At 41.1% G+C, this 19414-nt stretch overlaps 1 protein-coding gene across 1 annotated transcript; it reads left to right on the forward strand.

The window, feature by feature from the left end:
• Positions 1 to 11796: 11796 nt before the first annotated feature.
• Positions 11797 to 18462, forward strand: FCRLA (Fc receptor like A). Its single transcript, XM_077886730.1, has 6 exons — positions 11797 to 11933; positions 14982 to 15038; positions 15282 to 15434; positions 16220 to 16486; positions 16951 to 17235; positions 18111 to 18462. The coding sequence occupies exons 1-6, from the start codon at positions 11801 to 11803 to the stop codon at positions 18407 to 18409; spliced, it is 1194 nt and encodes a 397-aa protein (XP_077742856.1). The 5' UTR covers positions 11797 to 11800; the 3' UTR covers positions 18410 to 18462.
• Positions 18463 to 19414: the final 952 nt, after the last annotated feature.

The following is a 19414-nucleotide window of genomic DNA, read 5'->3' on the forward strand; positions in this document are numbered from 1 at the left end:
CCAAGATTTATGGTTATCACATGACTTCATAGATATTAAACAAAATATTGTTGTTTAATGGTTGAATGCTAGAGACGTTGTGATACCTCTGTTTATCTTAATCAGACTTGTCAAAGGCCTATTTTATTTACTGGGCTTTTCACAGAATTAACTTTTGATGTTTTGTTTGTGTTCTGTCTTATACATTGTAATCTTTTCTATTTGCAATAACTTTTAGTCGTAAATAATATCCCCTTTCTTAATTCTTTTTTTTTTTTAATGATAGTCACAGAGAGAGAGAGGCAGAGACACAGGCAGAGGGAGAAGCAGGCCCCATGCACCGGGAGCCCGATGTGGGACTCGATCCCGGGTCTCCAGGATGGCAACCTGGGCCAAAGGCAGGCGCCAAACTGCTGCGCCACCCAGGGATCCCCCCTTTCTTAATTCTAATACTTTTATATTTTTTAAATACCAAGGAGTATGTATATATTTAAAATTATCTAAGATATTTACCTCCCTAGTGCAGTCTCTATGTTTACTCCTGTGTCCACTAGAATTAAATCCTCCTTATTTCTCTTATTTTTGTAAAAGCACAATTTCATCAATGTTTAAACTATATAGTAAATGTCAACAAGATTATTTAAGACTTCTCATCAAACACCTTGTAACATATATTTCTATAACTACTCTTAGTCAAATAAGTTAAACCCATCAATTTATGATTTCTACATATCCAATGAAAGTCTCTGTCTTTTAATAGATCATGCTTTTGGTATCATGCCTAAGAACGCTTAGCACTAGATTCCAAAAAAAATTCTTGTGTATTTTTCTAAAAGTTTTGGGGTTTCACATTTTGGGGTTAAGTCCATAATCCATTTTGAAGATTTTTTTGTTTGTTTTTGTATTTTTATGAGATGTGAGTTTGGGTTGGGTGTTTTGTTCTTCGCCTTTGGAAAACTAATTACTTCGGTAACTTTTGATGAAAAGACTGCTTTTACTAAATTTGAATTACTTTTTCTCCTTTCTCAAAAATCAGTTGAGTATATTTGTGTGGGTCTAATTCTTGTTCTCTATTTCATACCATTAGTCTATTTGTCTATCCCTGTACCAATACCACAGTCTTGGTTACTGCACCTATACAGTAAGTTTTGAAATCAAGTAGATTGATTTCTCCCACTTAATTCTCTTTTTCTAAAAATTATCTTAGTTCCCTTGTCTTTCTGCATACATTGTATAATAATTTTGGCTATATCTACAAAAAAATTCTTGCTAGGGTTTGGACAAGAATTGTATTAAACCTCTATGTCAGTTTGAGGAGATATGACTTCTTTGCTATGTTGAGTTTTTTAATCTGTGAACATGGCATATCTCTACATTTATTTATATTTTTAAAATTTCTTTAATCGGTGTTATGTAGTTTTCATTATATCAATCCTATACATGTTTCATTAGAGTTATGTGATTTCTTTTTAGTGATTTTAAATGGTATTGCATTTTAAATTTTAGTCAATGTGCTTATTGCCAAATATATAGAAATATAATTGAAATTCATTTTGTTTACCTTGTATTTTGCCGACTTACTGGATACTTACTTAGTTTTGGTTTTTTGGAGATTCTTGAGATTTTCTACATATGTGATAACATTGTGTACAATTAGGGATATTTTTGTCTCTTTCTCCCCAGTTTGAAAGCTTTCTCTTTTCTTACTCTATTGAACTAGCTAGAACTTTCCACATTATGTTGAATAAGGGTGGTGAGAGCAATCATCTTTGCCTGGTTTCTTATCTCAGGGGGAGAGCATGCAATCTTTCACTAGTAAGTATGATGTTGGCTGTAGGTTTTTTGTAGATGCTTTTTATCAAGTTGAGGAAGTTCCTTTCTCAACTGCCTGCCTTTTTTAGAGTATTTCATGAATGGGTGTCGATTTTATCAAGTGCTTTTTTTGCACTGATTACCATTATCATGTGACTTTCCTTCTTTAGCCTGATAATACAGTGGATAGATATTGAACCATCCTTGCATCCAGAATAAACCCTCCTTGATTATAGTATATAATTCCTTTTTTTTTTTTAAAGATTTTATTTATTCATTCATGAGAGACACACACACAGAGAGAGAGAGAGAGAGAGGCAGAGGCACAGGCAGAGAGAGAAGCAGGCTCCATGCATGGAGCCCTATGTAGGACTCAATCCCAGGTCTCCAGGATCACGTCCTGGGTTAAAGGCAGGTGCTCAACTGCTGAGCCCCCCAGGCATCCCTGTATGTTAATAAATTCTATTTGCTAATATTTTGTTAAGGATTGTTGTATTTATATTTATGAGAGATACAAATCTGTGATATGTGTGTGTATGTGTGTCTTTGTGTATGTGTTAAGCCTGTACTTGTTTTGGCCCAGATATGGTCTATCTCTGAATATGTTTCATGGGCACTTGAAAATAACATGTATTCTTTTTTTAAAGATTTATTTATTCATGAGAGACACGGAGACATAGACAGAGGGAGAAGCAGGCTCCACACAGGGAGCTGGTTGTGGGACTCAATCCTAGGACTCCAAGATCACACCTGGAGTCAAAGGCAGATGCTCAACCGTGGAGCCACCCAGACATCCCGAAAATAACATGTATTCTTTGTTTGACTTTGCTATCAGGATAATACTAACTTCCTAAAATGAATTGGGATGTGTTCCCTTTTCTTCTATATTCTGAAAAGTTGTGTAGAATTGAGATTAAATAAACTTTTGGCAGAATTATCCAGGAGAACTATTTGGGCATTGAGATTTTTTTATTTTTTGGCATTGAGATTTCTTTTTTTTTTAATAATTTTTTTTAAAAAGAGAGACAGAGACACAGGCAGAGGGAGAAGCAGGCTCCATGCACCAGGAGCCCGACATGGGATTTGATCCCAGGTCTCCAGGATCGCGCCCCGGGCCAAAGGCAGGCGCCAAACCGCTGCACCACCCAGGGATCCCGGTATTAAGATTTCTTTGGGGGGAGTTTTAAAATTATGAATTCAATTTCCTTTATAATTATAGGATTATTTGGGGTACTTGGATGGCTTAGTCGGTTAAGCATCTGCCTTAGCTCAGGTCATGATCTCAAGGTCCTGGGATCAAGCCCCATGTCAGGTTCTCTGCTCTTCAGGGAGTTTGCTTCTCCTCCCTCTGTGTGCTCTCTCCCTCATTCTCTCTCACTCTCTATAAAGCAAGTAAGTAAAATCATTTTTAAAAACTATAGGGTTAAAAAAAAACTATAGGGTTATTCAATTATCTAATTTTGGGTGAATTGCGGTAAATTAGGCTTTTTAAAGAATTGGCTCATTTGATCTAAGTAGTAAAAAATTTTTATTGGGTATAATGGCCTTTTTAAATATAAAATTTATTTATTTATTCATGAAAGACACACAGAGAGAGGCAGAGACACAGGCAGAGGGAGAAGCAGGCTCCATGTGGGGAGCCTGACGTGGGACTCAATCCCGGGACCCCAGGATCACGCCCGGGGCTGAAGGCAGTGCCAAACCGCTGAGCCACCCAGGCGAGTTTCTTAAAATTATTTGTAGTATATCCTTACTTATATTCTTTTTGATATCTGCAGTTTCTGTAGTAGTATCCTCTATTTTGTCCAGATATTGGTGATTTATATCTTCTTCCTCTCTTTTTTGTCGATCTTGCTATAGGTTTGTCAGTTTTATTAATCTTTCCGGGAAAGATTAATTTTCTCTTTTTTTAAACTTCATTGATTTTTCTGTTGTTTTTCCATTCAATGTTATTGTTTTTCTGCTCTTATCTTTATTATTTCCTTCTTTCTTCTTGTTCGGATTTACTTTGCTCTTCTTTCTCTAGGGAGCTTAGATCACTGGTTTAAGATTTTTCTCTTTTCTAATGTATTCAGTTAATGCTATACATTTCTCTCTCAACACTACTTTAACTATGTCCTACAAATTTTGATATGTTGTATCTTCATTTTCACTCAGTCCAGTGTATTTTTTTAAAATTTCCCCTGACTCATGGATTATTTGGAAATATGTTGCTTTTAGTTTCCAATTATTTAGAGATTTTTCTGTTCTCTTTCCCTTATTGATTTCTAGTTTGATTCCATTGTGGCTGGAAAACACATTCGGTATGATTTTAATTTTTGAAACATTGTTGAGTTCTTTTGGCCCAAGATATGGTCTATTTTAGTATATATCCTGTGGACACTTAAAAAAGAATGTATGTTCTCCTCTTATTGGGTAGGGTGTTCTATAAATATTGATTAGATCTTGTTGGTTGATGGTGTTGTAGGTTCTATATCCTTGTTGATTTTCCATCTAGTTGTTTCAACAATTATTGAGAGGAGTGTTGAAGCCTCCAACTATAATTGTGGTTTTGTCAACTTTTCTATTCAATCATTTTTGCTTCACATGTTTTGCAGCTCTATTGTTTGGTATATATGCATAGGAGACATCTTTTGGTGGATTGATCATTTTATTATTGTGTAATGTCCATATAATGGTCTGTGATAATTTTCTCCACTCTTAAGTCTACTGTTGATTTTTCTAATATTTTTGTTTTTGTTTTTTAAGTTTGCATGTTTGTTTTAGTAATCTCTATACCCAACATGGGGCTCAAACTCATGACCCTGAGAGGAAGAGTCTGACTGAGCCAGCCACGTGCCCATTTTCTAAGGCTTTTGTGAGTGGTGGTGGCTGTTAGTGTTTTCTTTTGATGTTGCTGACGTAGAACATTTATTGTCTAAATGTTTTCAATCATGCTAAACTGTCCCTTTTCCAGTCCTTCAGCTGAAGAGAGCAGGCTTTTGCTGGGGACTTCTTTTTTTCTGTGCCACTGCATTTCTGGGTTGCTAGCTTTTTCAGCTCCAAGTCTGGGATATATAAAGCAAAAAGAAAACTCAGAGAATTTACCATCACTTGTTCCTTGTTCTAAGATCCCTAGCTGATTTACCTTCTTCTTTACATTTTTAAGGGTTTTATTTTTATATGTAATGTCCAGAATTTTTAGTTGTATTTGGTAGCAGAAATAAGGAAGAATATCTTTCCTCCACATTCCCTACTCCAGACATCTAGAGTTTTAGATATATTTTTTAGAGTCTTATTATTTTGTAAAAGATTTTATTTATGAGAGACACATAGAGAGAAGCAGAGACATAGGCAGAGGGAGAAGCAGTCTCCCTGTGGGGAGCCCGAATTGGGAGTTGATTCCAGGACCCGGGAGAACAGCCTGAGCGGAAGGCAGACACTCAACCACTGAACCACCCAGGTGCCCCTAGAGCTTTATATTTTTGTTTGTTTGTTTGTGAGGGTTTGTCTTGTTTTGTTTTTAAGTAGGTTTCATGCCCACCATACAGGGCCCGAACTCACTATCTGAGCTGAAATCAAGAATTGGACACCCAACTGACTGAGCCACCCAAATGCCCCTAGAGCTTTATGTTTTTAATATACATATTTAAACTTACATTTTCTACCAGTACATAAAATTAATCATAGTCTATGTTTTCCCCCTGAGGTTGTTGGGTGAGGGGAACACCTAAAAAAAAAACCAAAAACAAAACCCAAAAAACCAAAATATCAATAGGAAAAGTGTCTAGGTAGAAGAATTACAGGTGATTTTTATTTCTTTATTTGCTATTTCTGTATTGTTGCAAAAAACATTTGGAAGCTTTATGTTCTATGTGCCTTATGTTGTTATATTAAGTCAAATCTTATTCGTTTCTGCCAGTAAAAATAGTTTTATAGGCCCTCTTTTTGCATACAGTGATAACTAATAAAATTGTAGGCTCTAAACTTAAAAATGGTTACAGTTATAACCAGTAAACTGCAGGCTCTTTGTAACTAATAAAATGAGTCTTGAAAGAGATGAAAGACGTGTCCCTTCTCTTCTGAATCAACAGAGGGAGCATTATCCTTCTGCATCATAAAGCTGGCCCAAAGAATCCAATTTGATAGGGTGTTAAAGACTTTTATGAGAGTATCAATCTTGTTTTCTTGAGCAAAACAGAGACTTGTGTGACTATTCATAATTATTTACCAACTTGTTATATTAATCTGTTTTTGGAAGTAAAACTTGACTAAACGGGCCTTGTAGAAGAATTTCTTTTAAAATTGCCATGTTGGGGTGCCTGAGTTGGCTCTGTTGGTCTCTTCTGCCTTCAGTTCAGGTCATGATCCCTGGGTCTTCAGATGGAGCCCCCCACGTCGGACTCCCTGCTCAGGGGGGAGTCTGCTTCTATCTCTGCTTCTCCCTGCCTCCCCGCTTGTGCTCTTTCTCTCTTGCACTCTTTCAAATAAATAAAAATCTTTTTAAAAAATTGCCATGTTCGGGCAGCCCCGGTGGCGCAGCGGTTTAGCGCCGCCTGCAACCCAGGGCGTGATCCTGGAGACCCTGGATCGAGTCCCACGTCAGGCTCCCTGCATGGAGCCTGCTTCTCCCTCTGTCTGTGTCTCTGCCTCTCTCTCTCTCTGTATCTATGAATAAATAAATAAAATCTTTAAAAAAAAATTGCCATGTTCAATGAGGATCACCTTCAAAAAGAAATCCATATTTCTGTTTGCTTATCTTATTTTAGAATTTGTTGTCTGGGCAATACTGGTGTAATGGACATCTCTGTAGTCCTGCACAGAATGAATACTTGTAAAATTACTCTGTCAAATAAGCAGTTACTAACACTTCCACGTTTTCATTCATGTATGTTGGGGCAGGGGGAAGCTTGTGGTTCTGCTAGGTAGTCTACTTCAACAAAGAAACTGAGAGACGCATTTCACTTAATTAACAAATTACATGAAGCAATACACTGAGCAGCCGAGAGCTGAAGGTTGTGCTCTGTGCTGACAGGCCCATATAAAGCAGCAAAGAGAAGGGAGATAGAGGGTCATCGTGGGTCCCAGCAGGAGAATGTCTGTCTTTGTGATGTATCTCTTGCCAGCCCAGAATTACTCTGCTTTGCTGGATGAATCTGCAGACCCACCACAGAATTACTCTGCTTTGCTGGATGAATCTGCAGACCCACCACAAAAAATTTTTTTAATTGTCTGTGGCCCAAGAGCCTCAACTAGAATTAATTTCTCAAGGAGAAAAAGCTCAGGGCACTATCCTCTGCGGAATAGCCTTAACTCTTTAATTTGCTGCCAGCAGTCAAGTTAAAGGAAAGGCTCGGGGCACTATCTTCCAGGAAAATGTTCATTTTCCTTATGAAAACAAGAGCCGCCTGGCAGCTGAGCGAGTTTCTCATACTTCTAGCGTCTTGGGAGTGTATGCTTTCTGAATATATGTTCTAAACTCTGTGCATGAAAAGCCTGCATCTAAGTCATGTCAATTCATATTTGGCTTGTCTGGACACTTCCAGCTTCTACTGGAGCAATCTGAAACTAGATCTGAGTGTACTCTTTCTTTTTCCTCTCCTGTGTCTCTCTCTTCTTCTCTTCCTGCTTTTTTCCCTCCTTCCTCCCCTTTCCCCCACACTTCTTTCTCTCTCTCCTTTTCTCCCTCCCTCCCTTTATTCCTTTTGTCTTTTTTTTTGGAAGAAATGAACAAGCAACTAAAAGTCTCCTACACTGTTAGTGGGCATGCAAAATGGTTCAATGACTTTGAAAAGACAGTGTGACAATTTCTTAAGTAGTTAAACATAATAGATTTAAAACTATAAAACTCTTTTTAAAAATAGGGCAAAAGTTTCATGGATTGAATTTAGCATTGGTTTCTTGGATATGTTACTAAAGGTACAGGCAAAGAAAAATAGAAAAATGGGACTTTATAAACATTTAATATTGTGTGCATCAAAAGACAATATCAACATAGTGAAAAGAAGACCCACGAAATGACTGAGAACACTTGCTAATCATAAATCTGGTAAGGGATTCAGGTCCAGAACACATAGAGAACTCCTAAAACTCAATGACAAAAAAAAAATCAAATTTTAAAATGGGCAAATAATTTGAATAGACATTTTTCTAAAGGAGACAAACAAATGACCAATAAACACATAAAAAGATATTCAACATCACTAATCATTAGGGAAATGCAAATCAGAACTATAATGAGATACTATCTTATACCCATTAGGACAGCTACTAGTAGAAAAATCTAGAAAATGACAAATATTGTTGAGGATGTGGAGCAATTAGAACCCTTGTACACTGCTGGTCAGAATGTAAAATAGTACAACTGCTGCAGAAAATGTATGGTGCTTCCTCAGAAAACTAAAAATAGCACTATATGTTCCAGAAGTTCCACTTGAGGGTATATACCCAAAAGAATTGAAAGCAAGGTCTCAAAGAGATATTTGCACACCCATGTACTTAGCAGCATTATTCACAGTAGCTAAATTGTAGAAGCAACCTAGTTGTCCATCAATAGATAAGGAAAATGTGGTATATACATACAGCGGAATATTTATTATTCAACTTTATTATTTTTAAAATATTTTACTTATTTATTCATGAGAGACACAGAAAGAGAGAGAGGCAGAGATACAGGGAGAGAGAGAAGCAGGCTCCCTGCGGGGAGCTCCATGCAGGAATAGATCCCAGGACCCCGGGATCACGCCCTAAGCCAAAGGCAGATGCTCAACCACTGAGCCACCCAGGCATCCTATTATTCAACTTTAGAAAGGAAGGACATTCTGACATAAGCTTCAACATGGATGCATCTTTTTTTTTTTTTTTTTTTTTATGATAGTCACACAGAGAGAGAGAGAGAGGCAGAGACATAGACAGAGGGAGAAGCAGGCTCCATGCACCGGGAGCCCGACGTGGGATTCGATCCCGGGTCTCCAGGATCGCGCCCTGGGCCAAAGGCAGGCGCCAAACCGCTGCGCCACCCAGGGATCCCAACATGGATGCATCTTAAAGACAGTGAACTAAGTGAACGAAGCTAGTCCCAAGGAAAAAATACTTTATGCTTCTACTTATCTGAGGTACCGAGGGTAGTCAAAATTATAGAGATAGAAGGTAGAATGGTGGTTGCCTTTCTACTGGAGAAAATTAAGAGTTCTTGTTTAATGGGGACAGAGTTTCAGTTTCATAAGATGAAAGAGTTTATGCATATGGATGGTGGTGATGGTGGCACAATATTATGAATGTACACTTAAAATGGTTAAGATGGTTGACTTTATATTACATGTTTTTATGATAATAAAAATTATGGAAATACACATATAGTACACATTTACATAAAAAATAAAAATAAAAAAGTTAAATATACACCTACACCTCTAGGTGTAGGAGCCGGCCAATTTACTCTGAGTTGCTCAATAAAATGAGCAACTAATAAAATAAAAATGAGAGCTAATAAGTCCTGGGGATGTAACTACAGCATGGAGGCTCTAGCTGATAATGCTGGATTGTATATTTGAAACTTGATCTACTCTCTAAGAGAGTAGATCTTAAAAATTCTCATCACAAGAAAAAAAAAATGTGTAACTATGTGTGGTGATGGAAGTTAATTAGACCTGTGGTGGTCATTCTGTGGTAGATACAAGTATTGAATAATTATGTTGTACATCTGAAACTAATATATGATATAATATGTATTATACATGTAAAAAATACAAAATTATTACAACTATAAAATAAAGGGGGCAATAAAAAGAAGATCAAGGGTATGGATGATTATCATGGGGAAGGAAGAGAATGTAATCAGAAGGAACCCACACAATACTTCCAGGATAATGGTATTATTCTATTTCTTCAACTGGGTGGGAGGGCACAAAATTGCATATTGCACCATTCTTCTTTTTTTTTTAAAGATTTTATTTATTTATTCATGAGAGACACACAGAGAGAGGCAGAGACATAGGCAGAGGGAGAACAGGCTTCCTGGGGAGCCCGATGCGGGACTCGATCCCAGGACCCTGGGATCACGACCTGAGCCGAAGGCAGACGCCCAACCACTGAGCTACCCAGGTGTCCCACACCATTATTCTTTAAACCTTCACATCTTTTGTATATATCTTTATTAACTCAATCAAAAACAAAGAAAAAATGAGCATCAGCCCACTAGTGACAAGCCAGGTGCAGCTGAGAATGGCAACAGCCCAACTGGTGTTGGGATGGAATGAGGCAGGGACTTGCCCCAACTCTCCATGAGAATTCTGGGATGATCCTGATGGCAGAGCCAACTCCATGAACTGGATTTCAGTCTTCATAAGCACATACTAAGCAAACAGCATTGTCTTGTTCTTCTACTCTAAATAGTTCGTTGATCAGGCTTCAAGTGAATAAAATCTCCCAGAGGCCTTAGTAGGAATTTAGATGTGAAGATGATGATAGTTTCACCCCACCCTACACATTCAGAGGCCTTCTTGCCTCTGAGATCTTGTGAGTTGATGCAGATGGTACAGAGGGTCTCTAATCAGGTATGACAGTGTGGTAAGGGCAGTTAAAGAGAAGGGGTGCATAAGAAGGGAAAGATTTTTGTGGTTGGCCTAGCAGACCCTTAAAGACCTATTCAACTCTGAGACTCTGTTCTAGGGAGTGTTAGGAGTGGAGGCCCATGTAAACACATTTTCTTGATTTTTATCAAGTCCGGCCAAGAATTTTCTTCCTCTTCTGAGGCTGCTGGGTCGGTCTTTCACATTGCATCAGCTGCAAGACTTACTGCCTCACTGACTCTCCCCACACCCATATTCAACCCCCACTGGATTCCCTGGGGCCACCTGCACAAAAATATATGTCTCTCAGATAATGGAAAATTTATTCTAAAAGCTTATTTTAGATTGAGAAATATCCGTTCTTTCATGCCCGTGTTGCTAATATGTCTGCTCTGACCTGTGGTTTTTGCACAGCTGAAGGGTCATGCTGGCCCTCCCTCTGCCTTCAAGAGGGACTGCTTTCTCCCATTTCTCATAATCTGTTTCATCTCGTGGTGGGTGTTATAATGGGGAGGGGTAGGGAGTGTGGTCCCTGTGACAGAGGCATGAGCCCTGCCACTAAGGAGGCCTTGATCAAACAGCAAACATTCAGAGGCAAGGACAATGGTCCCCATGAAGCTACCTGGAGCTGAAGAGAGATGCTATAGCCTCCATTATGCCCTTATTCCTGAGTCTCCTTAGGTTTCTCTAGCTATCAGATGCTGTCTCTAATTTCCTCAGGATCAGTGGCTCAAGCTTTGGCCCTGAGCCTGAGCCCTGGATTTATGGCTGAGTCCTCTGGAAGTCAATTTTCTTCTTTCCTCTCCTCTTTCCCAGGGGACTCTCTCTGCCTCATACTCAGATATCCTCTGAGACTGAATAGCCTTAATCTTGCTGCAGAAACAAAGAGCTGAGACATGAGTCTAGAGAAATTTGCGTACAGATTCGTGTGGGCTTTGGGTGGTTGGAGCCGACAAGGGACTAATCTGATTACTAATTTAATTATTTATGTTTATGCCATTACCAACCTGCTTCCCTCTCTGACAGTATGGTCACTAGAAACATGGAAGCCTTGGAGCAGGATAAGGCAGGACATGTGAATTCTCATCACTGCTCTTCCAGTGAATTTCTGTGTTGCCCTCAAGCAATTCCTGCCTCTTGTCCCCAGCAGCTTTACCAGTGAAATGAAAGGTACATTAAGATGTAAAGGTAGTTGCACTAACCTTTCCCAGAGTGTCATGAAGGCCAGAAGCTGTATCAGACAATTATGTGCTTTGGAAGGTCTCTGAGCATTACGGGGGAGATCTTGAACAATTGAGAGTATTCCTGTATTACTTACAACCCTAAGGATGTAGATGATGCTGGGGCCAATCTAGTCAAATATGAATGATGAAAGCCAATCACAAAGTTGAAAATAGGCTCCAGATGCAAGGAGATGAGACAGTTAGATTTACTTCCTCTTTTCTAATTTGAGAGGTTTCATGTTGAAGAAAATCAGTGTGTTAGAGGCTGCAGGAGACCTAAACACAGTCACCATGAGGCTGGGTTGTGTCCTCACAGCTGGGGTCCTCTACTTTTCTCCTACTGTGCTCTGGGCAGCCCAGATGCTACTAGGTAAGTGATACATTTGAACATTGGTGTGGGAATGGAGATATGCCTGACTTTGATCAATGGAAAGATACGTGGACTGACTTTGGCCCAAAGAAGCAATGTTCAGGTGGGAAATGAAGGGTAGATATTTGAAAACGTGGTATGCTGGATTGAATGGCTCTTTCTGAATATAAAAATCTTCAAGATTTTCCATTCTCAAAGCCCCCTTGACTATGATGCCCCATTTAGCTACCATCTCAACTCTTTTCCTTCCTTTTCTCAGATTTCTTGAAAGAGTAGTTGGTACCACCTACTTTGTCCACTTCCCCACTTCTCACTCATACCTCAGCGCACCCAGTCTGGCTTCCAACAGAATCAGTTTTGCCCAGGGTGTAATGATCAACTATGCCATTACCCACCCTTTAGTTCTTCTGCTGCTGGATTTTTCTGCTGCATTGGGCAGTGTTGGTCACTTATTCTTTCTTGGCATTCTTTGCTTGCCTGAGTTCTATGCCATTTTCTCCTTGCACTCTATGTTCCCGTCTTTGTCCCTTTGATGGCTTCTGTTATCTTCCCCTTAAAGACTTGTGTTTTCTATTGTTGTTATTCCTGCCTCCTTACTCTTCTTTCTTTACCCAATCTCCTTAGTGAGTTCATGTATCTGCATAATTTTTACCTCTACAACTATTACTTAAGAGTTCCAAGTCAAATCTCCAACCTTAATTGTGCTTTTTAGCTTCACAGTTGAAGATCCAACTTTGCACAGGACATATATCTGCAAGTTTCACAGGTATCTCAGCACAAAACTGAATTCATCTGTCCCCTTGGTCCCTACATCTCCTAATTTCATCTTTCACTGTGTCTGATCTCACTTCATGGCATCCACCCAGGCATCCAGGCCAAAAACTTGGAAGAAAACCTAGACTCCTTCCTCTCCCTCCCCTGGATATGATTCATTAGCAAGTTTGGCAAAATGTAACTTCTAGACTGTTCTTAGAGACAGTCCCTTCCTTGAGACAGAACTAATAGTGTATGCTAGGAAAAGCTCTCATCATTGTCGACTTTGGATAGTCCGATAATTTCTTAACTAACCTCCGTGTCTCAGTCTTGTGCCCTTGAAATCGATTCTGCACTCTGCAGCTGGTGCACACAAGGCACACCATAGCCTGGTTTCTACTTAACCTCTGCAGCCTCTGCTTTTACCTTGCAAGCCCTGCAAATTATGTTGTAATAAACCCCACCCTGCTTGTATTTATCCATTCACACACCAGGTTCTTTTTTTTAATTTTTTAAAATTTTTATTTATTTATGATAGTCACAGAGAGAGAGAGAGAGAGAGAGGCAGAGACATAGGCAGAGGGAGAAGCAGGCTCCATGCACCGGGAGCCCGATGTGGGATTCGATTCCGGGTCTCCAGGATCGCGCCCTGGGCCAAAGGCAGGCACCAAACCGCTGTGCCACCCAGGGATCCCCACACACCAGGTTCTTACCTATCTCTAAGCTTCACTCATACCGCTACCTCTGCTTGAAATGAGCTTTCTCCATGGGCCCCGTTTCCTCCTACTCACAAACTTTTAGGCATCCCTAAAGATTCCATATAGGTGACATCTTCACCAGGGAAGCTTCTTTGAAAGATTCCCTTTCTTTCTGCCCCAATGGTTGCCTGTCATACATCTTTGTTATTATTTTACTCCTCATGCTGAAATAATCTCCTCATATGGGTGTGCCATCCACTAAACTGAGTTATTTGTAGACAGGGACAATGCTTGTTTTTGTTTTTGTTTTTTAACCTTGTCATATTTATGTTTAATTCTTTAGCATCTGCATTATCCTTGTGCAAAAATGTTGTTGAATCATTTTACTGAACTCATAGAGACAGGACTTGGTGACTGTGTGAAGATACAGCACTGGTATTATGGCAAGAACTCCTTTTCTATTAACTAGCTGTATGTCACCTGGAAAATTCACTTTTTATATCTCTAATTCCATTTTCTTATTCATAAAATGAGACTAACACCTACCATGTAATTGAGTGAAAGTGCCTGGCAACTCACAAGCTCATTTTCAAAAAGGAGTGGAAGCTGAGTCCAGTTGAATAATAGCAGAGGAACTGAAAAAGGTAGCAGCAGTAGTGGTGAAGGGAGCTGAGGGAGGATCTAAAGAAAACACCTGGTACTGATATAATGAGAATTAGGAAGTGGAAAGAGGCCTTGCTTGGGGAAGTTACAGAGTTTTGGGCCTTTGGGAATGGAAAGGAACAAAGGCAAGTGGGTCGGGAAAGAATGGAGTGAAGAATTGAGGATATGTGAATGGCCATGGGGCCAAAAGAAGGGGAGAGGGATTGAGGGACAAGAAGCAGTCATGAAGATGGGAAAAATGGAAATTATCTTGCCTGGGTCAACGATGGAGCTAAGTGATAGGTTGAGGAGATACACTGAAAAATCCTTAACTCTAAGTTTTAGCCTGGAAGCAAAGAAAGAATTGTTCCATAGTTACCATTACAGACTGGGAGCAGAGGTTTGGAGTAGAGAAAAGGACATAGGAAGGGCTCTATTGTTGCCATGGAAAATTCAAGGGACAGAGGACGTCAAGGTAGAGAAGGCTGAAAAAATGAAGACTGGAAAGAAGGAGAAAGGAAGGAGGAGACACTGCTAGGTACTGAAAGCTAATTGGTAGATAATATATTCATGGATGAAGAACAAAGGGAATTTTGAGAAAATGAAAATGTGGAAGAAACCCTCCAAGGAAGATCTGAGACCTGCAGTTGATCAAGTCTATAAACAGTGAAGTAAAAAGAACACTGATTTTGGATTCAGACATAATTTCTTTTCTTGCTCTGTTCCCTACTTTTTTTTTTTTTTTCAAATTTTGGGTAAGTTAATGAACTATTCTAAGCCTGTTTCTCTAAGACTTATAAAATTGGGGGTGAAATTACATACCTAGAAGTCTTGTCAAGATTAGGTAAAATAATGCATAAAAGTGTCCAGCAGTGTGTGGTACGTGTTAAACACCCAGTGAATGTTAAAATCTGATCATCTCCCTTCCCCTTTTATCCTACGCCTGCCTGCTCAGGGGTCATCATTGCCTTAGGCCTCTGGTTTCCTGCACCAGCAGCTGGATGTCATGCTGGTGAGTTCACATTCTGCCATTGTCTCCCCACCCTCTTCCCCAAACCACAGTCCATTCCCTGAGAGCACCTGAAAGCCAGTGGATCAAGTTACAAGTCAATAGACCCATGTGGGTTTTGGAGTCTCCCCTTCTCACTCTACAAAGGATGATTCTCCTGGAGATTCCCTGGTGGAGGGCAATTTTCTGTCTTCTTCCTTCAAGTCACAGCTTTGTTTTCTGCTTCTCAAACCATGCCCTGCTCAGCCGCCCCTTTTGAGACGCTGCAATGTGAAGGACCTGTCAGCACCCAGGACAGCAGCTGCGATACCCAGGAGGACTTGATGGGCCCAAGGGAAGTTGACTTCCAGGTCAAGGGCTACACTTTCAGTAAACCCTTCCATCTGATTGTGTCTTACGGTGAGGTCTCGGGAAGGACTGACTAGTGCAGACCTTCTCTTTTTCCCATTTCCCAAACCTGCTCTTTCAGCCTACTAGCCCAGTCACAAAGTTGCTCCCAGTAAATTGGCTGTGGGATGAGGTACGGTAGCCCTGCCTTATCCATGAAAGATATGTTCCAAAACCCCCAGTGGATGCCTGAAACTGCAGATTGTACCAAAGTCTTAATATACTAAGTTTTCCCTATACACATGTACCTATGATAAAATATAAATTAGGCACAGTAAGAGATCAGTAAGAGATGAACAACAATATCTAATAATACAATAGTTATCACAATATACTGTGGTAAAAGTTATGTGAGTGCTCTCTCCCTCCCTCAAAATACCTTATTGTACTAATATGTAACTATCTGGTGATGATGTGAGATGATAAAATGCTTACCTGATAAAATAAGTGAGGGGACTGACAGAAGCACTGTGAGGCAGTGTTAGGCTACTACTGATCTTCTGATGATATATCAGAAGGGGGATCATTTGCTTCTGGACTGCAGTTGACCATGGAAAGCAAAACTGTGGATAAAGAGGGATTTCTGTACCTTCTTCCCTATATTCAGGGAAGCCTCACAAAAGCCCTACAAAAATTCACTCACTCTTTGGCCCTAGAGAAGTTGTTCCAATTCCCAACCAGGGGCGAGAATTGTGTGGACCCTCAGAGAAAGGTGAGAGGGCAGTCTGTGCGAGTAGCACTGGGGGAACTCCCAAGGGAGGCAGTGGGTCACACTCAACTCTTGCTTTGGGCCACAGACTGGCTGATCCTCCAAGGTCCAGTCAGCCCTATATTTGAAGGAGACCCACTGACTCTACGGTGCCAGGCCTGGCAAGACTGGCCACTGGCCCAAGTGACCTTCTACCGAGATGGCTCAGCAATGGGTCCCCCTGGACCTAATAGGGAATTCTCCATTGCGGTGGTGCAAGAGACTGACAGCGGGCACTATCACTGCAGCGGCATCTTGAGGAGCCCTGGTCCTGGGAGCCCAGAAACAGCATCTTCCGTGGCTATCAAGATCCAAGGTGAGCGCTGGAGGGAGTGTGGTTGTTGGCAGAGGCAGGTGGGGAGACACAGAGAGACCAAGACTGTCTCTCAATAAAGGTGACAAGATCACTGAAGGCTAAGAGACAGGTTGCTGGCAAATGCTTGGGCTTCAGGAGGAGCAGCATCTCCGCATTGCATTCTCAAGTCTTCGAGTCCTCTCCAAGTTCCGTGTGCTTCCCACACTTCCATCCCCCAGATCCACGCTTCCCAATGTTCACTGATTGGGTATCTGGACTCTTGTAAGATTTGCCCACCTCTGAGTCTTTCCTAATATTGTCTAGTTAAAGAGAGAGAAGATTTGGAAGTTTCAATGCAGCTTTGCTAAGACTGCTCATTCTTAATGGGAATGGGGGAGGAAAGTGCGACCAGATACTTTGCCTGGCATGGGTCCACCTGAATGTAGGATGGCTGAGCTCTTCTTTCTCACTTATCTCTCCCCCAGAACTGTTTCCAGCCCCACTTCTCAGAGCCACCCCCTCTGCTGAGCCCCAAGAGGGGGACCCGGTGACCTTGAGCTGTCAGACAAAGCTGCCCCTGCAGAGATCAACCACCCGCCTCTTCTTCTCCTTCTACAAGGACAGCAGGACAGTACGCAGCAGGGGCCTCTCCCCGGAATTCCAGATCCCAACAGCTTCAAAGGCGCACTCTGGGTCTTACTGGTGTGAAGCAGCCACTGAGGACAACCAAGTTTGGAAACAGAGCTCCAAGCTGGAGATCCGGGTGCAGAGTAAGTTAGTGTGGATTTGTCTGGCGTGTGTGAAAAGTGAGGGAAAGGATTGTACCTGTGAGCTGGGGTTTGGTATGAACAGGTTAAGTTAGGACACAGAGGAGGAGGGAACAATAAACCAGAGTCCCCGGGGAGGGAAAAGAGCACAGTTATGGAACTTCTCCCTCGGACCACAGTGCACACCTCACCAAACCAAAACCTGAGCCAGCTCCACAGCTGCTGCCCCATAGACCCTATGCTCCCTACATGAACGCTGGACATCTGCAGGAATATAGTATCTAGAATGAAGGTGAGGTAGTCGGGAGTTTATATTCAATTCTCAATTAAAAAGGCTGCACTTGACCTGAAATAATATATCCAGAGGGGGTGGTAACCCTAATGAGGGGGCTTGAGATCATGTCATAAGAAAAATAATAGGAGGTGATTTTGAAGAGGAGGTGATACAAGGAGCCAGTGGAGGTGTTCTTGAAACACTGAAGGCTGGAACAAAGATGAGGAATTGCACTAATGTCATATACAGTAAAGAGGTTGACCTAGGACCACTGACCACCTCCATACTGTAGGGAATTAGGTTCTGCCTTTATAGAGGAAGAATTGGCTAATATCTATAGCCCTGTAATGATGAAGCCACATCACTGAAGATTTTCAAACTGAGGTAGCCAAGCTTCAGATTCAAATTTTGATCTTGAGGGAGTCCTTAAACCTCTGCTGGCATTGGACCCCACAGCCACTTTCAGAAAACAAGAAAGACAGGTTAGGGCCAGAGTTAGGCTTCACCCTTATCTGTACCATGAATATGAGGCTAGGACCATAGTATGAGGCTAGGGCCAGAGTCAGACTTCGGTCTTATATGTTCCTCTTATCCCATAATGCAGGTCCTTCCAGCTCTACTTCGTCCCGCACCTTGAATCCAGCTCCTCAGAAGTCACCTGTTCCAGAATCTACTCCAACAGCATTCCCTGGACCTCAGCCTCCACTGTCCACCCCTTCTAAGAACCCAGGCTTCTCCTCTCCTCTACAGGTGCCAGACCCCCATCTGTATCACCAGATGGGCATTCTTCTCAAGCAAATGCAGGATATGAGAGCTCTCCTTGGTCACCTGGTCATGGAGCTGAGGGACCTATCTGTCCGCCTGAAGCTTGAGACCATAAAGGGTCCTGTTGAATACGAGTAAATAATTCATCTGCAGTATTGCTCAAGTACTCTGAATAAATTCAGCTTTTTCTACTTTTGCTCTTTCTGTCCTATACATACACATAAATAGTCTTACAAATTGCCCAGTATTTTGTTAGAGTAACAGAGATAGGTGAGTATAAATAAATTTGCACAAAGTGATCCTCAGAATTTAGCTATAATTACATATTCTCTCATAACATGACGTAACAATCCTGCTCCCTCTAGACCAGCTGTTGCCTTCTTTTGCCCAGGCCAGAATCTGGCGACTAAAAGAAAATCAATGAGATGCACTTAATGCAGCAGTCTCAACTGGAGGCAATCCCCCACCCCCACCAAAGGGGACATTTGACAATGTCTAAAGACATTTTGGGGAGTGGGGCTACTGGCATCTAGTGAGTAGAAGCCAAGAATGCTGCTAAATATCAGGTAACACACTGGACAGCCCCCACAACAAAGGATTATCTTGTCCAATATGTCAATAGTGCCAAGATTAAGAAACTTCAACCTTGTGGAAGCTAGGTGTTAGGCTCTAGGGTGGACCTTTGTTTCTTCTTCTTGCTGCCTCCTCCAGCATCATTCAGCAAATATTAATTACATGCTGGTATTTCGTTGCCTCTACTACATACCAAGGTTTGTTCTATGTTAAGGAGGCTCATAAAATAGTGTCTCTGTCTATAGAGGGTTTAAACTTTGTGATAGAGGAAGAGTAATACCCTTTCCCATAAAATAATAAAAGCGGGATATGTAAAAATTTCCCACAGGATCCGATTAGACTCAGACATATGTGATCAAGCATAACATTGCCAAAACAGCAATTTTTTATTTTATTATGTCTCTGAAGCATTTTTCTTTAAAAATATATATAAGTCGGGGCAGCCCGGGTGGCTCAGTGGTTTAGCGCTGCCTCCAGCCCAGGGCCTGATCCTGTGGCCCCGGGATCGAGTCCCGCCTCGGGCTCCCTGCATGGAGCCTGCTTCTCTCTCTGCCTCTCTCTGTCTCTCTC

Source organism: Canis aureus, chromosome 38 (assembly GCF_053574225.1).
Source record: "Canis aureus isolate CA01 chromosome 38, VMU_Caureus_v.1.0, whole genome shotgun sequence".
Taxonomy (NCBI): Eukaryota; Metazoa; Chordata; class Mammalia; order Carnivora; family Canidae; genus Canis; species Canis aureus.

Excerpts from the sequence above, each read along its gene's own strand:
- FCRLA (XM_077886730.1), top strand. The coding sequence starts at position 11,801 with ATGTTGAAGAAAATCAGTGTGTTAGAGGCTGCAGGAGACCTAAACACA. Across the intron at positions 15,435-16,219 it reads CCATCTGATTGTGTCTTACG|ACTGGCTGATCCTCCAAGGT; the intron begins GTGAGGTCTCGG and ends TTTGGGCCACAG. Across the intron at positions 17,236-18,110 it reads GCTGGAGATCCGGGTGCAGA|GTCCTTCCAGCTCTACTTCG; the intron begins GTAAGTTAGTGT and ends CCCATAATGCAG.